Here is a 23,833-nt window from a genome sequence, read left to right on the forward strand (position 1 = left end):
ACATCCTCCTTTCAAACTAACTAACTAATTTAACCCCTTATTCATAACCAACATTTTATTCTATAAAAGGTTTATAAAACAAAATTTGATTTATAAACCGTTTATAAACTAAAAATATTGTTTATGAATAAGGCCTTAAAAATTAAAGAAAGAATTTTTAGCATATTCGGGTTAAAACATATTTGTAGTTTAAAAAGTTGAAAGTGATTTATTATATCTCCGCCTCAACCTCCAACTTTTGGAATGAACTTTTTTTATTTTAAAGTTTTTTTTTTTTTACATATTTAATAAATATTTATTAATAATACTACTTATTTGTATTGCTTTTTGCTGTGCGTGATGACAGCATTTAAATGATCTTGCTGATGTTGTGATGTCATTACTCTATAAAATACTCACTCGTATAATACGAGTTTTTTAAGAATTGAAATTGAGAGTTTTTATATAAAAAAAAAAAACAAAAATAAATTTACATATTTTTTGTTATTGTTGTTTTGAATGTGGCGGATTATTGTTATTAATTTTCAAGGTTAATTTAATCATTTTTCTCTTTTGCTGATCACACACAAAACGAACACTTTTGTTTATTATTAATGCATTTAACAATGTTAAAGGTTAAAAAATTAACAAGTAAATACTTATGTTATTCTTTTTAACTATGTGGACTATAATTATAATGTCGGTATATTCCGATCCTCATAAATTTAAATACTTTTTATACATTCTTATGTTTCTTTTTATGGTTAATTAAAAAATCTCTCACCCACCCGCAAACAACTGTTTAAAATCACCATAATAGCCTACTTAAATTCTATGTAAATTATTATAGTTTATTTAAGGTATTTAGTTTAAAACAAAGAAGTTTAAAAGAATCAAGAAATTTCTTAATTAGCTTATAAATTGATTTTAAAATCATAACCAAACTTACTATTCTTTATTTAATTTTATTCAATATTACATTTTGTATATTTCTACTGTTATTATAGTAAAGAATACATTTATTCTTAAACCTATAAGCATTTAATTTTTCAAATTTAACATTTTTAATTGTTGTTAATAAAACCATATAGGAAGCTATAAAAATTTACTTTCATACAATAAAAAAGAAAATCTTCTTTCAGTAGAATTGATAAAATTTTGAAATTACGAACTTGGTCAAATAACTGTCTATTTGTAAACAAAGAATAACAAAAAAAGAGTGCTTGTAAATTTGTATTTTTGTATTTTCTTCTTTATTTCAAAATGACATCATTACAATATAAAAAAGTTATATTACAGGCACTTAAATTTCGAACACAACTTTATCGTGCCGTACATTGTGTGTTTCCATGAATTTTAATTTCTTTAAAAAAATGTTTAATTGAAGTTTTTGTCATTGTTTATTTTTTTTATCTATTTATTTGTATTATTTTTTTCTGTTTTTGGCTAAGTAACCTGTTTATTACCAAATTATTTTTAAAGAATTCTAATATGTTTTGTATACAATAACAACTATCTACTTATGTACAATATTAGCCACAATTCAAAACTTCCTAGTTTAATGAACACATAGTATTCGTACGTATAAAAAATTAGAAAAAAAAGAAATAAAACAGATTGAAATACTCATTTCTTGAAATTTAAGTTTTCAAACATAGAAAGAGATTTGAACGATTGTTGAAGAACTACTTCAGTCAGTATCACGATTCAATTACCGGCGTTTTTATATGTATGTATTTATATTTACTTTAAATGAGTGTTACAATTAGTTTAATAGTGTTGCCATCGTAGATTTTATTTAATTAAAAAGCACATTTTTCTATAATGCAAATGAATAAGGTGTTTTCAGATAAAAATTGGATAAATTTTAATATAAATTTCAATTCTACCAAAACTATATTCTATATAGTCAGAATATGTAACAAAATTTTAAACCACATTCAGTAGCCGAATGAGCTGAAATTGAATACAACTGATGACAATTATTTTTTAAAATCGAAAATTGGAAAGCTGCAAAAATGTTCTCTAAATCATTTTCCGAATCAGAGAATCTCTCACTATTATATATATATTATTATAATAGTGCGAATTATTATGTCGCCTGAAGGTCCTACTACACTACATCAAATCCGAAGAAATATACCTAGGCCAATATCGGGGCTATTGTTCGCTTCTTTTCATGAAAAAGAATGGTTTACTGAATGTATTATTTTTCAATGTTTAGAAACTCAGTTTCCTAGACGAAATTCCTAAGAACTTTCCAATCAGTGTTAGTCAGGAATGTTATTTTCGGAATAATCTTACTTCCAAAATACTTGGATCTAACTTCGACGAATGCCTGACAGTGGCAATGAAAGTGCTCCAGAGTTTGACTGTCCTCTCCACATTCATCTGAATCCGTACGTCCACTTTTGTATAGATGTGCTCGTAATCCTGCGTGTCCACTCAGAATACCTCAGACTTGCTCATTTTCAGGAGATTTCTCGTCTTACTCTCATCACGGTCACCCCATAGGATCTGTGGGATTCTCTCACCCATATTTTTGATGCGTCGAAAGGTTTAGAGTTTGTCAGGTTAACTACCTCGAGCTCCCTTCTCTTTAAACCTATTACATTTGCCCTTTCATTGCCGACTACTCCGAGTGGCCTGGTACCCATATGATGTAAACCTTACCTCTGCGAGAATAATCAGTTAAAGCTTTCTTACAATCCAATACAATCTTATATTTAATTCGATCACCTGATATCGCCCTAATTGCCTTCTGGCTGTCTGTAAATGTATTAAGCCCTGTGGGTTATTGCTCGGACTTTTGCCTTCCCAAGGCCCACTTTGTCCTCCAATTTAGAGCCATCCGTGTAACAACGGACTCCTACTGGTGTTTGCTCTAATGTTCCGCTTGACCAAGACATTCTATCTGGAATCAGCGTTTCAAAGTTTCCGACATATTCTGTGTCTGGTGTGCGATCAGGCACGTCCGATGATTGTGTATAACCTTCCAATGTGTCCAGTATAACCGCTTTTGGCCAGTTCGCCTTAAGTAATGAGCCTTTCGGCTATAAGTGCCGCCTCATATCTTAAATAAGTTTCAATTGGTGGAATATTCCAGAGCCTTGGTTGAAATTGTACACATGGCACCACTTATACCCAAGCAGCATGTACGCTGAACTCCCTGTAGTAGTTTGATATTACACTTTTTGTCCAGAGCAGTCCATCAGATTATTGAAGCATAATTTAGAATTTGTCTAATTACACTTTTATGAAGCCAATTTGTCATAGTAGCTTACAGTTCTCATACATATCGCCCAGCATCGATGTGCCTTTCAGATGACATTAGATTTTGTAAATAAAGTGGACTGTTATAATATCTCAAATAATGCCAAAAAGTGCCTTTTTCAAAATTTTGTCAATTATATCACGAAAACCTAATGTGATGAAGTAATTCTGAGCTCTGATTCGGGTTCAGTCTATTCTCTAGAAAAGTCCAATAATTTTAGAATTATTAAAGGAAACTATAATTACAAACATATTTATATTTCCACTTTAAAAAGTTGGCAGTGTTTTCATTCCGAAAGGTTATCTTTTTACTTTTTCTGAAGAAGAAAACTACTGAAATAATTCCACTTTCCACCAGAATAGAACGGAAATTATCAGATGGGTCATTAGATGCCATACACTACCGAATTATATGTACAATTACTGGTAACACTGGTTTCAGCCTATTCTTTGTTGACATTAAATTGTTGACGTTTTCCAACGTTTAATGAGTCTGAGAAATTGTTACAGTCGTCTACAATTTCTCAAGCTATGTATAGTAAATTTTGTTTACAGCTTTACGCTCTCTGCAAAAGTATATTGCTATTTTCAAATAGTTTATTTTTTACTACAAACAAAAGAAAATAACAAAAAATAATAAAATCACAAAAGCTCTGTTAGATTAACAGACAGAGGGCACACTGTGCTGGTGCTTGACTGTTTGAGTACGACGATTAAGTTTTTTTTAAATCAGTCTAAATAACGACGTGGTTGTGTAACGACGTTTGTTTCTCCGTTTTGTCTATTTTATTTGTTCTACGTGCGTTTTCTTCTCCCACAAAAAGAGAGAAAAAAAAGAAAAAATATATATGTTTGTTCATATGTATGCAAAATAAATATTAAAAATCATAAAACATATAGTTTAACTAATAACAACAACAACAAAAAAGAAATATAATAAATAAATTTTGTTTGTTGGCAGACTAAAACCAAAGAAAAGTTGAATAAAAAAAAGAAGGAAATTAAAAATAAAATCAGCTCTTAATGACTACCGAAATGTCAGTGAGCCACGCATGAAATATTTAATACAACAAATTGAAATGAAAACGAAATCGAAATGTTGAAGAGTGATTAAAAGTTTTTTTTGAAAAAGTGTGTTTAATAAAAGTATTTAAAAATACAAATTACAAAATAAATTCTTAAAAAGAAATTGAAATGTTTATCTGTGTGTGTTGTCTTTAGAACGCAATAATAAGTAAATAAATAAACAAATATAAAGTATACGTCACCTAGTCCAGCAAACAATTACATATTTTTTATGATGTCATTTAACTGAAAGCATATTCTCTAATCTAGAATAATTTAAATATATATTTTTAACAAATTCCACAATAAATTTCAAAACTAAATCAAATATTCACACAAAAAACCCACATTCGTTTGATATTTTTTCCACATTTAAAGTCAGCAAAAACCTTTTAAGAATTTGAAATTAAAAAAAAAAAACATTGTGGTTGCTTTTAGCAATGTGGACTTTTAAATTTGTTTTTGTCATACTATTTCATTTTTTTATTATTTGAATTTTAATTAAAAACTGCCGAATATTTAGAAATAAACGTAAAAACATATAAATATATTTGAATTTTGCGTGAGTTGGTTTAACAAATATTTCTATAGATAGAACAATTTGATTTTAGTATGACATTGACAATGTGTTAATTTTTATCTTTGTTTTTATAAAATACTTGAAATACAACCATAAATTTTATTTTGAAATATTTAGTCATTAATATCTATAATTTGTTTTTGTTTACCTGTTTTGTTATAATTATTTTAAGAAACTTTCTCTGCTTTAAAGCCTTCATTATCTTTTCTTAAGACAGTTTTTGTTTTTCTTACTAAATTAAATATTTGTTAAATTAAGAAAACAATCATTAATATTTTAACTTTTTTTTCATTTAATTAAATGAAATTAAAACAAAAATTTGTTTAAAAGTACAAATTATCTTAAATCAACAAGAGAAAATAAACAAACTTGCAATAATATGCATATACCCTTCATTGAAAATTCCAAGTGTTGAAAGAAATTATTCGTAATTTTTGAATATTTTTCTATAAAAGCAAAATCTGTTTATTGTTTTTCTATTCCGTTAATGATTTGCAAAAATTTCTTTATGTTCAATTAAAAAGTTTCAATGATTTTTTTATAAAAAAAGAGAAAAATATATGAGATTAATTATAAATTATATCAATATAATCAATCGTATGTTAATTATACGTAACGTTGCACTCTGGTGTCCTTTTAATAACATTTTCCAACATAAACAGAGTCATACTTGCATACATATACATGTGCATAAGTGTATGTTACTTACTTTCTTTCTCATTTATGTGTAAAATGTTCTCTTTTCTTTTTCTGTCAAATTGTAGTAAACTTTTCAGGGTTGTCGGTTTCTCAAATTTATTTACATTTTTACATGATTTAGATTCTAATTAAAATGCATTAAATAGTTTCAACAATTTATACTAAATATTTTTATAAATTTTTAATGATTTCAAGTTTCGAAATTTGAAATAATTTTAAGGAAATTATTTTACTTTTTTAGCATAACTGGCAACACTGATTTTGTAAATGGAATAACTGCAAAAACAGCTGTTATTATAGTAAATGTTAAACATAGTGGTTGTATTAAACAACAAAAACAACTGGTATAATGCTTTTAATTCTTTAACTTTTTATTGATTAAGCCCACATTTATGTATTTTACTTTTTATTTAGTGCAAGAGCTACGATTAGTTGTTTTTGTGCTTCGAAATTTCTTTTCATTGTTTTGCAGTTTTAAGTATTTAATTAAATATTTTAAACATGTACTGTGTATTTACACAAAGTACATTTTTATGCCCAAATAAAATTCTACAATTAGGTAGTTATAAAAGGGAAACTTATTGACATATGTTGAGAAACTCTTTTACAACAACTTCATATTCTAGTTACCTATTAAACTATTTATTTTTAAATTTAAATAAATTTCGAATAATTCAGGCCCTTAAAAGTTAGTTTTTAATGTTTTTTTTGTAATTATTCAAAGACTACAATATGGATAATTGTTACAGTTGATTCAATATAAACACAAGTTGAGAAATTTGAAAAAAGTGGAAAACCTGGCCTCCGGTAGTTTAGTGATTAGCGTTCTAGTCTGGTAGACAGGAGGTGGTGGGTTCGATTCCCACCTGTGACACTGGTTCGAATTTGATGTAAATTATACTTTTATAAAGGATTAATTAAATCAGATTTTCGAGATATAAAACTTATATTATAAGCCCTTTTTGCGATTTTAAGTTGTTATAACAGCGCAAAGCCTCCATTATATATATATAACATTGTTTATGTCTTCTAAAAGTGATATCCTTTGGCTTCCAAATAATGTTTTATCCACAATTATATCTTGTTCCTTTTTTGAGATAACTTATTCCAAAGTTAAACAACCATTAATTCTCAAAAAATCGATTTTGCCTCAAAAACTTCAACGGGCCTTATCTCAACAAATAGAGGCGATATCCAAACCAAAAAAAATTATTAAAGGAAAAACTGAAGTTCTGACTTATAAGTTTGTCGTAAAGACATGGCAAAAACTATCGAAAATCAGAGTTAATAGTAGGTTCAAACTTTAGGTAACGTAATTTAATTGAACTTCCAAAACGTACCAATGCAAAGTTTAGACACAATTTCACTGAGGTATTTAAATCTTGTACACATGTAAAGTTTCAAAACATTGCAACGATGCTTTGGTTATTTTCACGTTCTAAAATATAGAAGATGCTAAGTATTGTTTTTAGTAAGTCAGCTGTTTGTGTAGTTTTAGCAAATAATTTCAACAAGCATCGACTTTAAAACTGATGAGCTGATTGCCATTTCGCTGCGTTTCTAATACTTGTCGATGACGTTTTGAAACAGTGTGCATTGTCAATGTTTTGTACGGCGACGTTGTGAAACACTATACTTTGTTCGTATACAAAGCAACTGACGTTTTGGAAGTCAGCCTTAAAAAAAGGAAAGGGAGGACCCTCCGATGATGATATCCACCACATATCAACTGTTTAGACCACCCTACCTATATTAGCCCAATGTAATTATGAACTAATGCAGTAGAAGTAGCCCAATTTCTTGGCTTGGACTTCAACGCAGAACCCCCGGATTAAAATTGTATAGTAACGGTTTTTAGTGCAGCTCAATCCCTTAGAAAAGTATAATTTAGTCCCGTTGTTTTGACTTTTTTCAGTCCTATGTTATTATAATTATTCAGAGCAGCTTAATCGTATAGAAACGTATACTCTGGTCTCTGGGTTAAACCTTTGTTAACCTGTATAATCAAGCCCTGAAAATTCAAATCAAATCGAGCAATATTAAACCCTTAACGGTACTCGGAAATGCATTGTGTTTTCCAAATAAAAAAAGTTATACAATTTTGAAATGGCCCTAAAAGGTTCATCCAGCCAAACATAAAACCAACAACTCTTTACTTTTTTAAACGTTTCAGGTACACTAAATTCGAATTTGTTTAGTTAACTGAAAGTTCTAAGTTTAATATCGGATATATCTTGATCCATCTTTGATATACAGACATACATACATATATTAAACTATAGTTGTAATGATAGCCAAAAATTCTACCAAATCCAACAATTTCAGTTTTAAGAAGCTTAGTAAAATATTTGTATACATTTCTTCATTCTATAAGATGCCCTTTATAATTTGAAATTTCAAAAGAATAGAAAAATTAACAACAAATTTCGTAACAACTACAACTCAGTCAGACACATGCAAAATAAATTTTCATGAACATTATGGACATGTGTGTTAGATACAATGAATGAATGAATGAGTAAAATTATTTATTTCTTTTTTATATTTCGTCTTCTATTTAGTTAGTCTCATCAAGATGTGTCGGCTTTTTTTTGTTATTAGTTTGTTTCAAGGCAATTAGTCACTTTTCCTTTCCATTTTATTTTATTTAATTTTTGTGTTATTTTTATTTATTTTGTAGTTGAAATTATTTCATATTTTCCTCGAAATTCCATTTTGTCTTTTTGGCTCGTTGTGCCACAAGTTGCCAAGTAGCCAAAAAAATAATAAACATTTAAGTTTTTTTTTCTTAATCTTTTTCGTGTGTTAGCCAAGTTATTGCGATGGGAACTACTGTTAAAGTAACAAAATAGAAACAAACTAAATAAATGACTGTCTATGTTGTTTTGTAAAGTTTTTTTTAATTAACAAATGTATCGTAGAAAAGTGTTGTTCCCGAGTAGGTACATTTAGTAGTAATTTTGTTTTAGTACCGAAACTTGTTTTGAAATCATTAACAAACATCATTATTATTAAAAACACAGTTTGCGGCGTGTGAGATCAAGTGTGTGTTATGATGACGATGATGACATCATTTGCCTTTATTTTTAATATTTTAATGTATTAGATTGGTTGTTCTTGTTGTTATACATATTTGCGTTGCTATTTCTGTTGTATTTGTTATTATTTGTTATATACAGTGGTTTCAAATTATAATGAGACATGGGGAAAAACATTAAAAATTATAAATTTAGGCTAAAATATTTCGATCTTTATGATCGCACTATAAATTCCCTTTCCTATAAATTTATTTGTGACCCGATTAATATAAATTGTTTGATCTATGGTAAAACAAGTGGGAAAGAAATCGCAAACCCTAGAGGGATAGATTAACACACCGCACTACCGGCTATACTAAATCACAAATACCATAGTTTTAGGACTTAAATAAAAAGGACAATAAAATATAAAGATGATGATAAAAAAAATTTATATTTTTTATAAATAATTTGTTTATAACTCTTTTATTTGCTAAAATTTTAATAGAAAAAACATGTTTTTATAGTTTTTAGTCTAAATGTATTCTGTAGTGTTCCACTATACAACTGATACACTGTATTTTATATGAATACATTTTGTTGTAGGTTTCTTTTTAAATTGATTAAAGAGGGCGACCTTAAGAAATATTTTTAAACATTTTTTTTAGTTTCATTTTTAAAAAAATATTAATTTTAAATACATTCATACATATTATACAGTACACTATTAGTCATATTTAGATTTTTAGTTAGAATTAAAAGTCTGTTTTTCCTAATCATTGTTTATAGCTGCTAAATGAAATGAAAAGAAATCAATTGTGCAAACTAAGGTTCACATTCATATGGTTGTAATAATGCAAAGAAATTTAAATAAATTGCAATATTAATCATTAAAAGAAAAATGCAGAGGCGTTTTCAGAATCTAGGTGCTCAATTTTGAGATTTTTTTTTACAGTTCTTTTTAACAGTATCATTTCACTGTGCAATTATAAAATTTGTGCATTTTTCCTGCAAAATAAAATTTAAATAAAACTTCGTAATTATAACCGGAATATTTTCATTATTATAAGGTCAATGTATCTAAAACTGAATATATCTAGAGTACAACCAATTACAATCTTCAAAGATGATGATTTTATAAAAAAAATACACTTTTATGCAAAATTCATTTAATAATTGCAGCTAGCACATGGTTTTTAAGAATTAAAAAATAATAATTTCTTAAAAAATAAGTATATGTTCTGGGAAAATGCCGGGATTTTATTGTCATTGTTGTGGCGTTTATAAAACAACTCGTTTAGTTTTCTTGTTATTGTCTGAGTTTTTATAAAATTTCTTATCTTGATTGTTTTTATTTGTATTTTCATTTAGGGCCTGCAAGCAGCCATAAACACAGGAATGAAGTCACTTTTTAATGATTTTTTTACTTGTTAGTTTGAAGTGTAGTTTACAATCGTGGAAATGATTTGTTATTTTTGTGTTTTTTTTAATAGACTTTCAAGCATTGCGTCATCTATCTAATCTATAGATTTCAAATATTTTATCCCTTGAAATAATTTTGCATTTGCGGTTTTAAATGCAAATGAGTTTTATTATCAGGTATTGGAAATTAAGAACGATTTTTGGACACCCTCATCTATATAAACATTATATTTAGGAATATGTATATTGTCTATTAGGACATAAATCCTAATAAATATTAATAATTCTGTGGGAACAAGAATAAATAACATAAATTGTCATAGGAAGTCATTATTTTGGAAATTTTCTTTCGATATAGAAAAACTAGAATCCGCCCACTAGATATCTGTAATTAATTATATTACTAGATATTCGGCAATCAATAATATTTTTAATAAAAGCAAGTGGAAAAAATTCACAAATTTAATTATGTGTCAATTTGAGGAATGCATATTATTTACCTTTCTTATCAAAAGTTATTCACTTTAATACAACTACATACATACATACGTACTCGAATAATAATTTATCAATAAAAATCTATTAGGTATGCACAAGAAAAAACATTGAACTTATTGTGAAGTTCTTGAGCACATACATAAACCAAACATTTGTATAAATTAAAAATTCCTACAAAAAATAAAACAATTATTAAAATATATATCCTTTTGTTTCTCTAGTGTATTATTAGAAATATAAAATACCAAAAAAAAAAAAAATAAAACAAACAAAAAATGAAAATATAACATAAGTTCATTCAGATCGTTTAAATATAAATAAATTCTGAACGCTCAAAACTATTATGTTAAATACTCAAATATTATTGAAGCAACAAACAAAGTTCCTAGAAAAGCACAATACTAGTTAGACTTATTAAAATTTATTTTCAAATTATAAAATCTCTCTGCTCCAATGGCAGAAGAAAATGAATATAATTTTGCATTTGAATTTCAGGTAAATATTTTTAAAATTATTATTACCAAATAATTTGGGTGAATGTTTTTATAAGTTATCCAAATTCGTATACAATTGCATTTTTATTATGAAATTGTTAAATAATTATTATTTTATTTATTTTTTTTACATTTAGCAATATGCTGAAAGTTTGCAAAAACCACTCAAAACTTTCCGCGTAGATTTCGGCGCAAACAACGTACCTACTGGCGAAGGTTACGTTGCACGCGATGAAGATCACTTTACCACCTCATACAGCACAACACAGTAAGTAATGTAACATATACACACATATCTACTACCATAGTTATTAGTCAGTTGCGAATACGTACATAATATTTTTATTTAAAAATTAACGAATATTTTTTTAAGTACATTTTTACAAATTGACTACTTTTTGTTTCATTTTGTTTATTGTTTTAGGTTTAGCACAACAAAAACCACAAAAAGTGTTTATGATGCTAGCGACTATGTACACACCACAACCACAACTAATGGAACGACTGTTCCAGCGAAACAGTCTCAAATACAATTCAACGAAATTCATAGTCTTAAACGTGTTCAGACAAGAAACGAGAATGTTGGCACCGAATTCGGTGGCAATGCTAAACATTTACTAGACATTACAGGCATAAGGGATCCCCGAACTGGACGTGTTTTAACGATTGGGGATGCCATACAGATGCGAATATTGGATGTACGGACAGGAGAAATGATCGTTGGTGACGATAAGCGGATTTCGTTGGAAGAGGCTGTTAAACAGGGGCTAATTGATGCCAAATTAGCACATCAACTCTTAGAGCCGGGTGCTGGTAGGGATGCCAGCGGGCGAGAACTTTCTCTATTAGAAGTTATACAACGTGAGATCAGTGAGGCCGAGTCGGGCTATGAAACAGCTGAGAAGCGTATTAAGGTAACAATTGAAGAATCCACAGAAGCCGAAAATCCTAAAAATATTGCCGATGCCATTTCTGCTGGAAATGTGGATACCAAGACCGGTCTGTATCGGGTGAAATCGGGCAAAACAATAACACTGGCTGAAGCATATGAACGTGGGTATCTTATTAGGCATGAGTCGGTGACAATCAAATCGAACGCCCTGTGCCTTAGTGATGCCATCGGTCATGGCTTGGTGGATACGGCTGGATGGATAGCCGATCGTAATTCGGGTGACAAATTCAGACTTGACTCGGCTATTGCAAACCAACTTATCGATCCCAATGTACGTGAAGTAGTTGATGCTAAGAACGACAACAAGATTACACTAAACGAAGCTCTCAAATCGGGAATTTTAAATCCAAAAACGGGTCGGTATTTGAATGAAGTTACTAAAGAAAAACTGACATTTGTCGAGGCTAAGAATCGTCAACTTATTGTCAAACCATACACTCTTAAGGACATTTGCGATTTAAATTTAATGGATAAACAGTCAAAAATAACCAGCCCCATGAGACGGGAAAAATTAAGTATATTGCAGGCCATAGAATCAGGAGTCGTAGATGGTAACAACTTGAAGTGTGTGACAAAACGTAAAGGTGAATTGATCACACTTCAAGAGGCTATAGCAGATGGCATTGTTTTGCCAGCTGAATCGAAGTATAGGGATTTCATGACAGGCGAGATAGTGTCAATTCCGGAGGCCGTAGAGCGCGGTTTAATAAGCAGTGTATCGCAAAAATCGATTTTTGATATAGACGGTTTTAAAGATATGGTCAGCAATGACTTTGTTAGTTTCAATGTTGCCTCATCGCGTGGAATCTTACGCCGTAAGAGTACAGGTTTTGCTTTAGAAACTAGTCGTGATTCACAAGTGCCTTTAGAAATAGCTATGAAAGAAGGTCTTATACGGCCTGAAGTTTTTGAAATGTTTAATAAGGGTATTGGAGTTCATAATGCCAGTGGCAATGAGCTAAATGTGTTCGATCTATGTTATCACAATTTAATTGACCCTAAGACTGGTTATTTGTTAGATCCTAAGACTGGTGAAACTGTGCCTCTTGATTTAGCCATAGAACGCAAGTTTATAACGCCCGAGGGCGCATTACTCCTAAGTAGTCTTTTGAATATTACGCTGACGACTGAAACTGTGACAAGAACAATTAACCGTTATGTTACAATTAGATCAGGTTCCCAAGAACCTACAGAAACACATGTAGTTTTAACATTTACCGAAGCTGTGCGTCAAGGTTTCATAGATGAGGAGAGACAGTTGTTCAAAGATCCTAAAACTGGTAAAATTTATTCAGTTCAACAAGCACTTAGCTATGGACTTTTACAACCAGATGCCAATGATCCTGTGCCTGAACCAACAAATCGTAAGAAAACCAAATCTACCATTACTATTGTTACTAAACAAATAGTGCCTGAATCGGAACCCATTAAAATGAATACACAGAAATTTGTAGAAAAATCGGTAGAGATTCCCATAGCTCAGGAGGTTTTGAAAACCGGAAAGATTAATACAGACTTTATACACAGTGAGAAAACATCTTATGTAGAAAATAATGTACAAGAAAGACAGATTATAGAATTGCCTCCTGGAGGCTGGCCTCTAAAAGATGCAATTGAACAGCGTATTTTCAATCCAGATACAGGTGTTTTCCACATTAGGAGTACCGAAAGAGTTGTTAGTTTCGAAGAGTGTATTACGAAATACATTATCAATAGTTTATCTGTGTCAGTTATAGATCCTAGAACAAACGAAAAACTGTCTATTCGCAATGCTTTTGAAAGAGACATTTTAGATTCGTTCGGAAACTATACAAATAAAAACAAAGAAGTACAAACAATGCGTTCAGCTATTAATGAAAATAAAATTATTCTGGAACCTGTACCAGTGACAAAAACATCTGCTAGGGAACAATGTATTTTACGTATTAGTAAGATAAACAACATGCCCGAAATTGTCGAAATATCTACACCACTTTCATCGGAGTCATCTCCAAAGTTCGTTGAAGTCTTGACATTACAGCGCGAATTAACTTCGCCCGAACCATTGCAAATTGCACCTGGTGCTATATACGACCCTTCTACGGCTTTAGTTATATTTACGCATAACGGCCAAACAGAGAATATTTTTGATGCTGCTCGGCATGGTTTAATAGATGAAAATTTAATCAAAATTCTGGATCCTAATAGTAAATTACTAATTTCAATAAATGATGCAATCACACGAAATATTTATGATCCTCAAAATTCAACCATTATGACAGAAGAAGGCTATCCCGTTGATATCCTGACAGCCATTCAAAAGGGGCTTGTAATTGTTTCGGGTGCTCCTCTCGTAGCAGCGGAAGGGGCTTTGCGTACTATTCGCTTCGTGACAGATCCTAGAACAGGGGAACAAATCCCAGTTGAAGTTGCTTATGAGCGTGGCATTGTCTCAAGAGATCAATTGTCCAAAACAAAATCTTTCGAGAGCGACACATGTGAAGAAAAGGTTGTTGTACTGCAAAAAATGCGTAAGATAATTTTGAAACCAACTGATGCATTTAAAAAGGGTATAATTGATGAAAAAACAAAAGATATCCTAGAGGACAAACGCAACTTTTTGGATGAAAAGAACCAGGTTATAACTATTTCTGAAGCATTGGAAAAGGGTTTAATCGACGGAAATAGTGGAAAGATTGTTGATCCACACCGTAATCGTACCTTGAATATAGCTGAAGCTGTAAGAGAAAATATTATTGACTCGGAAGAAACCAATCACATTTTAATACCTTTAGCAAAATCTCTCTCTATTCCCAAGCTAATGGAACAGGGTCTGATAGACACGAAAACCCAAACCATTGTACATCCAGAAAGTGGTTATGGCTTAAATATAAGGGAAGCGATAGTATGCGAAGTATTGGATCCTTACTCAAAGCTTAAACGACCAACTAAGTGTACAATTGAAGAAGCCATCGAAAAGAATGTCATAGACCAAGACAAATCTACATTTAACGTCGATGGTAAGATTTTGAATTTTGCTCAGGCATTATCTGCTGATATTTTTGATAGCAAATATGACGAACAGAAATCAGTTGTGACCATACCACCCGTAGGCATGACATTCCCTGTTGTTGTTGAGAGAGGCCTACTAAATCCCGATAAAGTTATTATTGTGCATCCAGAAAATAATAAAGATATTCCTCTCAAACAAGCCATTGATGATGATTTTATTATGTCCATTCCATATCCACCAAAGGCAGATGCTATTGAAGTTCATAAAGCAGTTGAACAAGGTCTTATTAGTGTCATGGATCAAACATTTAAGCATCCCAAAAATCATGAAAGTTTTCCCATTCGCGAAGCCTTGGAAAATGGCCAATTGGTTGTTAAACAGATATCTGACTTTGTTATTACACAAAAACCACTTCCAAGAACTGAAGTCATGGAAACCATAACGGCAGTTCATACTGTTACTACAAAGACTATTGAGCTTATTCAAGGCTACATTTTAATATCCAATAATGAAGTGCAAAATGTTAAAACTGGTGAAGTTTGTTCAATTGAAGAGGCCAAAGCTATTGGAATTTTAAGAGAAGAAGAAAGTTCAAAAGAAACACGTTCTGTAACCGAAAATAAAGATAATGTACCGGAAGTTACGACCAAATTCCTCGAGGATGGTAAACCCAAAGTTTTGGAAGAAACTCCAAAATCTATAACATCAGATAGGATAAGGGAATCTTTCCCTTATACAACAACAATGGAAGTTCAAACTGATGAAATATTACAACAATCGGATATTCCAAAGCAAAATGTTGCATCTTCAACCCTGAATACGGTTAAAGAAGCTGCCAAAATTGGAGCATTAGGTATAGTTGCTGCTCCAGTTTTAGCCGGAGGTGCTATTGTTAGTGGAATTAAACAACTAGTAAAGACGACTACAACAAAAATCTCAGAAGAAACACAAAAAGAAGTTCCTTTATTAGCCACTACAGAAGTTTCTCCTTCAAAAGCAACACTTCCAAAAGACGACACAAAGTCTCCAGTTGCAGAGTCTATATTGCCAACAAGTAATCAATCTCAACCAATATTAACATCAAGCAAAACAACTACTTCTACTATTACAACAATCACAACACAATCAGAAAATAGTTTTACAGGTAGAATAGATGAAATTTCAAAAACTGTTCAAGAATCTACCGAACCCCAAAACGTTGATTTGGTGGAAAACCTTATTAAAGATACAGAAAATTTCATTAATAGTACAACCGCCAACTTCATAAATCAAGAGAAAAATGGACAACAGCAAGTACCACAACAACCAAATATCTTCACTGACAGCATACCACAAAGAGAAATTTCCTCTGTGGTTATAACTACGGAAACTTCTGTTAAAAATACTGATCCAATAAATGAAATAACCGAAGTATTCGATTTAAAGAATGCTCCAGTAACACCATATGTATCCGATGAGAAACAAACGGATGCCCAAAATTTGATAGATAGTCCTGCAAAAACAAGCACACCAGTTACGATAACCACTGAAGAAAAGGAATATAAAGACACAAAACTTTATGAACCAGAAGTACGTGAGGAACACGAATCAGAACAAAAGGAAACTGAAAATGATAGATCATCGGAATTATATCAAGTACCAGTTTCAGACTTAAATATTAAAAAACAGATCGAGGATGAAATTAAATCGGAATCGGGTAACGTCCCAGTCGTTGAACAAGCACAAAAGGAAGTTGAAAAAGTGCCAAAGGCAAGTGAAGACGGAAGTGTTCAAACACATACTAAAGAGAAGCTTTCTTCCGAAAAAGATAAAGAAATTTCTCAACAACCTCAAATACAAAACATTTCCGAGACAATTAAAGAATCAGTCATTGAAGAAAGTATTCTAAATCAAACTACAGCGAAAATAACTTCGGAAAGTGTCCCAGAATCGTTCAATAATGAAAGTGTTGAAAAACAAACTAAAGGTGAATTAAAACCAGAAAGCATCCAAGAAAATATTCAAAATAAAATAACAGCAGAATTTGTAAACGATCCAAATAAAGACACAGGCGAAATTTCTAAACTTCCTGAAGTAGAATCAACATCAGAAACTGTTACAGAACCCATTTTAAATAAACAAGAAGGTAAGAAAAATGCTAAAGAAGACACGGAAATACCAAAAACAACTATTGATCAATCTCAAATTAATATTGAAGATACTTTACATGAGAAACAAAGTGTTGTGACAGATTTCATTAAACATGAAATGACTACCACGAATAAACCATATGACGCACCATTGGCACCATTTAATAACGAGGTTAGGGTTGAAATATTGGAAACAAATCAATCCGATTCTAAACCTGCTGCTTTCATAGATGAACAAGCTGACAAAATAACAGATGCCAAAGAAACGAAAAATGTACCGCAGCAGGAAATTGTTGAACCGCAAATAATGGAAAAATCAGAATTAGATCAGAATATGGAACAAGTTGATACTATTAAAGAAAATCTAGACAATGAAACAGATAAATTGAAAACAATAAATAACTATAATTCTTTATTATCTACAATGTCTTCGCAACCTGGAACTACAGATCAGAACGATAAAAATAAAGAACCTTTGACAGAATCATCTGATATTACAACTGTTAACAAAGACACAACTTCATCTGAGAAACCAATACCAGCACAAAGAAGAAAATCATCAATTACCCCAGCTGCCGAAATTGTAGGGGAAGTTAAACCTGAAGCAACGATTAAAGAACCAAAGCATCAAGATATAGTAGATTTTATACAAGGTGAAAAAGATGATCCAAAACATGGTAGTAATATGTTGCAAAATGTTAAAGATGCTGCCAAACTTAGTGCTTTGGCGATCGTTGGTGCACCTGTATTAGCGGGAAAAGCAATTGTTGATGCTCTGAAAAAAGACGATAAACCATCAGAACCTATCTCAAAACCAACAACAACCATCTCTACCACATCCTCAACTATTAACGAGCCAAATAAATCTTCAGTTACAGAACCAGAATCAACTGATGTCATACAAGAAAACGTTCCATTGAGAACTGCCATACCTCCTCAAACATTAGCTTTAGGCGATGCAATTTCTCAAAATCTAATATCGCCCGATGAATGTAAGGTTGTAGTTGATGGTCAAAAACAAGATCAGAGTGTTAGTGAGTTATTAAAGGATGAACAGCTTAGTCCATTAGATGAAGTCCAGATTTTAGATGATAAATTAGTAGTTTTGCAATCTTTAACTTATCTAGTAGACATAGACGATGAACTAAGTCCCGAACATTTAAGTGAATTGAATGTTTATGACCCAGAGAATCAATACTTCATTGACCCATCGACAGGCATGAAGGTATCTTTCCATACGTTAGTTTTCGAAATGAATGTATTTAATCCAGAAACAATACTTGTTAAAAACTTTAGTACAGGCAACTATGAAACTTTGACTGATGCTCTAGAACGACCTTTACTTGATAGACATACCGGTCATATGGTCGATCCAAAAACCGGCAAGAAGATTCCGTTCTTTGAATGTGTAGCCCGCAATTGGATCATCCGTGCCAACCCGGAAAAGGAAAAACCTGCAGCTATTGAAAATGTAATCGATCCTGCAACTGGAAAAGTAATATTGGACAATGGTCGAGTTTGTTCGATTGTTGATGCTATCAACAATGGATTACTTGATATCCAGTCCATATCGGTACGAGATCCAGTAAGCGGTGAAGTAATTCCACTGCGTATGGCAATTGAGTTGGGAGTTGTGGATATGCAGGCCGGTACTGTTATTGATATTCAGACACTTAAAGAAATTCCAATGGAAGACGCATTTAAATTGGGCTTTTTGGTGCCTGGAGCACGAAAACCCATTTCCCTGGAGGCAGCTGTCCGTAAAGGTCTTTACGACCCCGAAACTGGTAAACTATATGACTCGGAGTCCGATGTTCAAGTGGATGTGCAAAAGTCCATAGAAATAGGTCTTGTCGACCCAAAAATATCTCTTATTGTCGATACAATTTCCCAAAAAGAAATCAAACTAGATTGTGCTATTGAAGACGAGTTAGTAGTGGCCGAAACAGGTAAAATAAAGGATACTAAAACGAACACATTGGTACCATTCGATGTTGGTGTCGAAAAGAAATTAGTTAAAACAGATAGTATTAAATGGAGTTTACCTGAAGTGCTACAAAGAGAATATTATTCGCCGAAATCAGGCAAAATTTTAAATCCTTCTACTGGAGAAGAAATTCTACTTCAACAAGCAATTGAACACGGCTTCGTAGAATTAGATTCTTGTTTAGTTAAAGACGATGAAAAGAATATAATTGTTCCCGGAAAACAAGCAGCTAAAGAAGGTCTACTAGACACAGTAAGAGGTTGCTTAAGCAGTCCTAACATCAAATTAGACGAAGCTTTTGTCAAGGGATATTTGATAAGCACGAAGAAACCACTATCATTGGTCGATTGCCTTTTAAGGGGACTTTACGATCCCGATACGTCCAAGTTCAATATTGACGATAAGAGAGTAGATCTTAAATCTGCAATTTCTCTTAAACTAATTAACGCTGACGAATTGGTTCTTTTAGATCCAAAAACTGAATCGATTATTTCGCTTACGGAAGCAATTTCCAAGGGGTATATTGATCCTGTAGGTGGATTCGTTATTAATCCTTTTGCCGGAACAAAATTGTCATTAAATGAAGCTCTTGAAAATCGTATTCTAATTCCTCCAAAACGCAAACGAAGTTTACCAGATGCTGTGTACCGTGGCCTATATGATCCTAAAACTGGAGAATTCAGTAACACTATTACACGTGAAAAACTCTCAACTGAACGTGCTATTCGTAGAGGAATATTGGATCCAGATTCGACCATTGTGAATGTAGCGGGCGAAGTATTGCCATTTGAAAAAGCTGCTCAGGTTGGCATTGTTGACAGTCAACGCGGCACTGTTAAAGACAACGAGGACAAGCCCATCGACTTTAAAGAAGCTTTCGATAGAGGTGTGCTTCTCGAAGCAAAGAAACCTTTGCGTCTAATCGAGGCGGTCATCAAAAACGTTTACGATGAAGTCGACGGTAGTTTTATGGACCCAAAAACGGGATTGAAACTTTCCTTTGCCGAGGCTGTAGATTCCAATCTCCTCGATGGCGACAGTGTTCAGATACGTGACTTTAACACCGGTTTATACAAACAACTTAACTTGGCTCATGCCACTGAATCCGGTGTTATCGACGGCAATAATGCTAAATTGGTTTACAACAACCAAAAGATTACCATTAAACATGCTTTTGACGTTGGTATTCTTATTGACACACAAGCTCCCTTAAGCTTACAGAGAGCCTTGCACCAAGGTCTCTTTGATGAAAAAACTGGAAAACTTACCGATCCCAAGAGTGGACGCAAAATAACTTTACTCGAGAGCATACGTAGCTTTGTTATAAATCCTCAGTTGCCTTGCTACTTTGACGAATTACAAGAACAAATGTACAATTTAACAGAAACTTGTCGAATGGGTATTATAAATAGAAGGGAAGGGGTCTTCCGGGAACCCGGTAGCAACACATTTGTGTCATTGAACGAAGCTTTAAGTTTAGGTCTTATCGTAGATATAGAAAATGCCAGTTTTGGCTTATACGAACTGCTGGCAATGGGATTCTATGACAGGACAACACGTAAAATAATCCACCCAGTTACAGGAAGAAAACTTAATTTGAACGAGGCTTGTGTTGAAGACGTCGTTAGTCTGTCGTCTAGCTTAGTGAAGAATAATAAAACCGGAAAGTATGTTAGATTAGCTCAAGCCCTTAAAGACAAAATAATAGATGACACTAATGGATGTTACAATTTAGGAGATTCCGAACAAATAGATCTTCAGGAGGCACGATCAAGAGGCTTGATAGTCTCGAACCGAAGGCTTTTATGCTTAGAACTCGTAATGCGTATGCAATTATTTAGGCCAGAAACTGGAAAGTTCTGTGATCCCACTACGGGTGATTTTTGTGATTTAGCAGAAGCCATTCAAAATGGTTTTATAGACCCTGCTACTACTGTTTTTAAGAATCATGTAACAGGTAAAGAACTGCCACTCAATGAGGCCATTGAAAACGGCGATGTTGATGTAGCTAAGGGACGCGTATTCGACCCTAAATCAAAATCTGCTTATAATTACGACATTGCTTTATCACGTGGAATTTTGGTTACTATTTCAAAACCTTTAACAGAACGCACAGAAGTAGTAAAACGGCAAGAAAGTGTCGAACTCTTAAGTCAGACACCAGTTAGCGTTGTCGTCAGTAAGCCTCGAGAAATGTCTTTAGAAGAAGCTATAAAGTATAATATAATTGACCCAAAAACCGCTTTGGTTCGCGATTTCGAAACGTTTAAATTTTTGCCATTTGAAGTTGCAATGCAAAACAATACTCTCGATTTGAGCAAGCGAACTTTAGTTGATCCGAAAGCACTATATTTCGCGTTTGATCAAAACTTAATTGTATACGTAAGAGAACCCATAACGTTCGATTATGCTGCCGAAAGCAAAATCTTGGATCTACAAACAGGCATGCTGAAATATCCAGATCAAGAACTTCAGCAACAAATTGTTCATGAAACTGACCATAGTGGCGAATTAGGAGAAACAGAACTGAAAATGTATTCCCTGAAAGATGCCACCACGATGGGCATTATAGATCCAGACTCTGCCCTTATAAAGGACTTGGCGAAGTCAAAGTTAGTACGTTTACCAGAAGCTTTCCGCAAAGGATTAATAGATGCCAACAAGGCGAATGTTTTGAATACAAAAACGTCAAAATTGTGTTCACTAAGTGAGGCTTATGATAACGGTTTGATTGTTACGCCTAAACGTTCCTTTGGTCTACTCGAAGCTATTTCCTTTAACCTTTACAATCCTACCAATGGCTGCTTTGTCGATCCCTTCCAAATGAATCCCGATATTATAAAACGTAAAAAGTTCTCACTCGCCGAAACAATAACGAGTGGTTTGATTGATCCCTCCTCAACAGTGGTTAGAAATCCAACAACAGGCGAAATCATACCGCTCACTACAGCCATACAATCCGGTTTAATAGACCCCACAGAAGGACGCATTAACGACCCATCAGACAGTAAAAACAATATGGATCTTGTTAAGGCCGCCGAGAAAGGTCTTTTATTGCCAGCAGAACAAAGGGTAAGTCTAATGCTGAGCATTTTGTTTACCACATGTCTAAAAGTGCATATACTTATTGCCTCAGCTGCAACATAAGCTCACCATGCTCCAAAAAAAGGCTTCTTTTTTATTTACTTTTACGTATCTTCTGTTTTGCTATGTTTTCAAGTCTTATGTATACTCTATTATAATATACTATAAATGAATTTTCTTTCTCCTTAAATTTGCTTGCATATGATATGATTTTTTATAAATATTTGGCATGATTAGAAAAATATTATATGTTTGATTATAAACCTTATTTGATTGGCATTTTAAAAAATCTCAACATTTTTCCAAATTTTGTCGACATTTCTTTTCAACTTTCAACCAAATTATTTCTACCCTCCTTTATTTCTTCCCTCTGACATTAAAGAATACATTCAGAAATTCAAGTTTTTATTTTCTTCAAGTGCATATTTTTATGGAGTAGTTACAACATCAATTCAAAATTAAGTATAGTATGAAGGTCCATCGTCGTTTATGACAGTGGATTAAACACATCTTGTTTTGCTATTTTTGTTGTCTTCATATTGTATCTGAATGTTGAAAAGTACTCTTCTGGGTGTATTCTTTATATTCTACAATTACAGAGCATGGTGTTTTGCGACAAACTCAGCGAAAATATCATTTCTCTTTTTCAAACAAGATGTTATCAAATCACACAAATCTAAATATCACAAATTCATCATCGTGCGTACATACAAATCAAAACCACAAACATCAGAATCAATTCTTCACATAATTACATTCTACATTATACGATCACAATTCAAATTTCATGTGCCTTGGATGCTGCGCGTATCATACATTTTCCAACATAAGTGTCGTCGGCAAAACCAATAGAAAAAATACAAACACATCCGAACAGATTTTTATTAATTCTTTTATTATCCATGCTTACATTGTATATTGTTGTACTATTTATGCTTGTCGTAAGAAACATAAATTCTTATTTATCACATTCAAATGTCCTGTATTGTTTACATACTATGTACTTTACTATATATAAGCCGAGGAAAAAGATTGTTCCAACTTATGATAGAAACGAACATTATTTTCAAAACTAAGAAAAAAAATTCAAAATTGTCCAATACTTCGAATTCGAAATTGGTGAAATTGAGCTCGTTTCTATCATTATAATATATACTCTACTTTCATATGTATATCGGGTTTAGAGTGATTATATCCCATTCCGACTAGTAACTTTATTCTTTAAATAAATACCGTTAATTTATTGTATGTAGGTATTACTTTGAGTTTATAATTGGTTGGAAAAGGTAAACTATTTTTAAGTTTTTTTTTTTATTTTATATCTTTCTTTTTTAATTTCATTCATCTCAATTTTCTACCTTTTCAGGTTTTATTCCAGTTTCAATATTTATGTATTTCCATACAAAACCAAAAAAAAATATATATATACATCTATTAATTTCTAACAAATTTAACTAAGCTTTTCTAACTTATACATAAAATTCTAATTTTGTTTAACTACATACTTATTTTGTTATATTTGGTAGATTGGTGTTTTAACCATAGTAGTTTACTCGTAGTAATTGCCTTATGGTAGTAAAAATAGAATAACGCTAATTAATTGTTAGTAGTTTGATCTAATGCTTTTATATATGTTCTATGTATGTGTATGGTTTAATTTTC

The 23,833-nt window shown here is 31.9% G+C and overlaps 1 protein-coding gene across 45 annotated transcripts in view; it reads left to right on the forward strand.

Annotated features, from left to right (window-relative positions):
- The window catches only part of LOC119614011 (microtubule-actin cross-linking factor 1), a 144,513-nt gene that overhangs the window by 99,354 nt on the left and 21,326 nt on the right, over positions 1-23,833 (forward strand). For 37 of the 45 annotated variants that reach the window (XR_005232300.1, XR_005232297.1, XM_037970225.1 and 34 more), the window contains 2 exons: positions 11,165-11,295; positions 11,452-22,159. The exons of 5 other annotated variants lie outside the window; for them this stretch is intronic. Coding sequence is in view for 38 of the 40 variants with exons in the window: in XM_037970225.1 (XP_037826153.1) it covers positions 11,165-11,295; positions 11,452-22,159 (10,839 nt within the window). In the remaining 2 variants the exon portion in view is untranslated. Of the gene's footprint in view, positions 1-3,969; positions 4,487-10,754; positions 11,029-11,164; positions 11,296-11,451; positions 22,160-23,833 lie in introns of those variants that run through there. 3 more of the 45 variants (XM_037970238.1, XM_037970245.1, XM_037970388.1) reach the window with 3 other exon arrangements.

This window comes from Lucilia sericata, unplaced genomic scaffold (assembly GCF_015586225.1).
Source record: "Lucilia sericata isolate MDLA Ls3-8-SP2 unplaced genomic scaffold, ASM1558622v1 Contig000042F_arrow, whole genome shotgun sequence".
Classification (NCBI taxonomy): Eukaryota; Metazoa; Arthropoda; class Insecta; order Diptera; family Calliphoridae; genus Lucilia; species Lucilia sericata.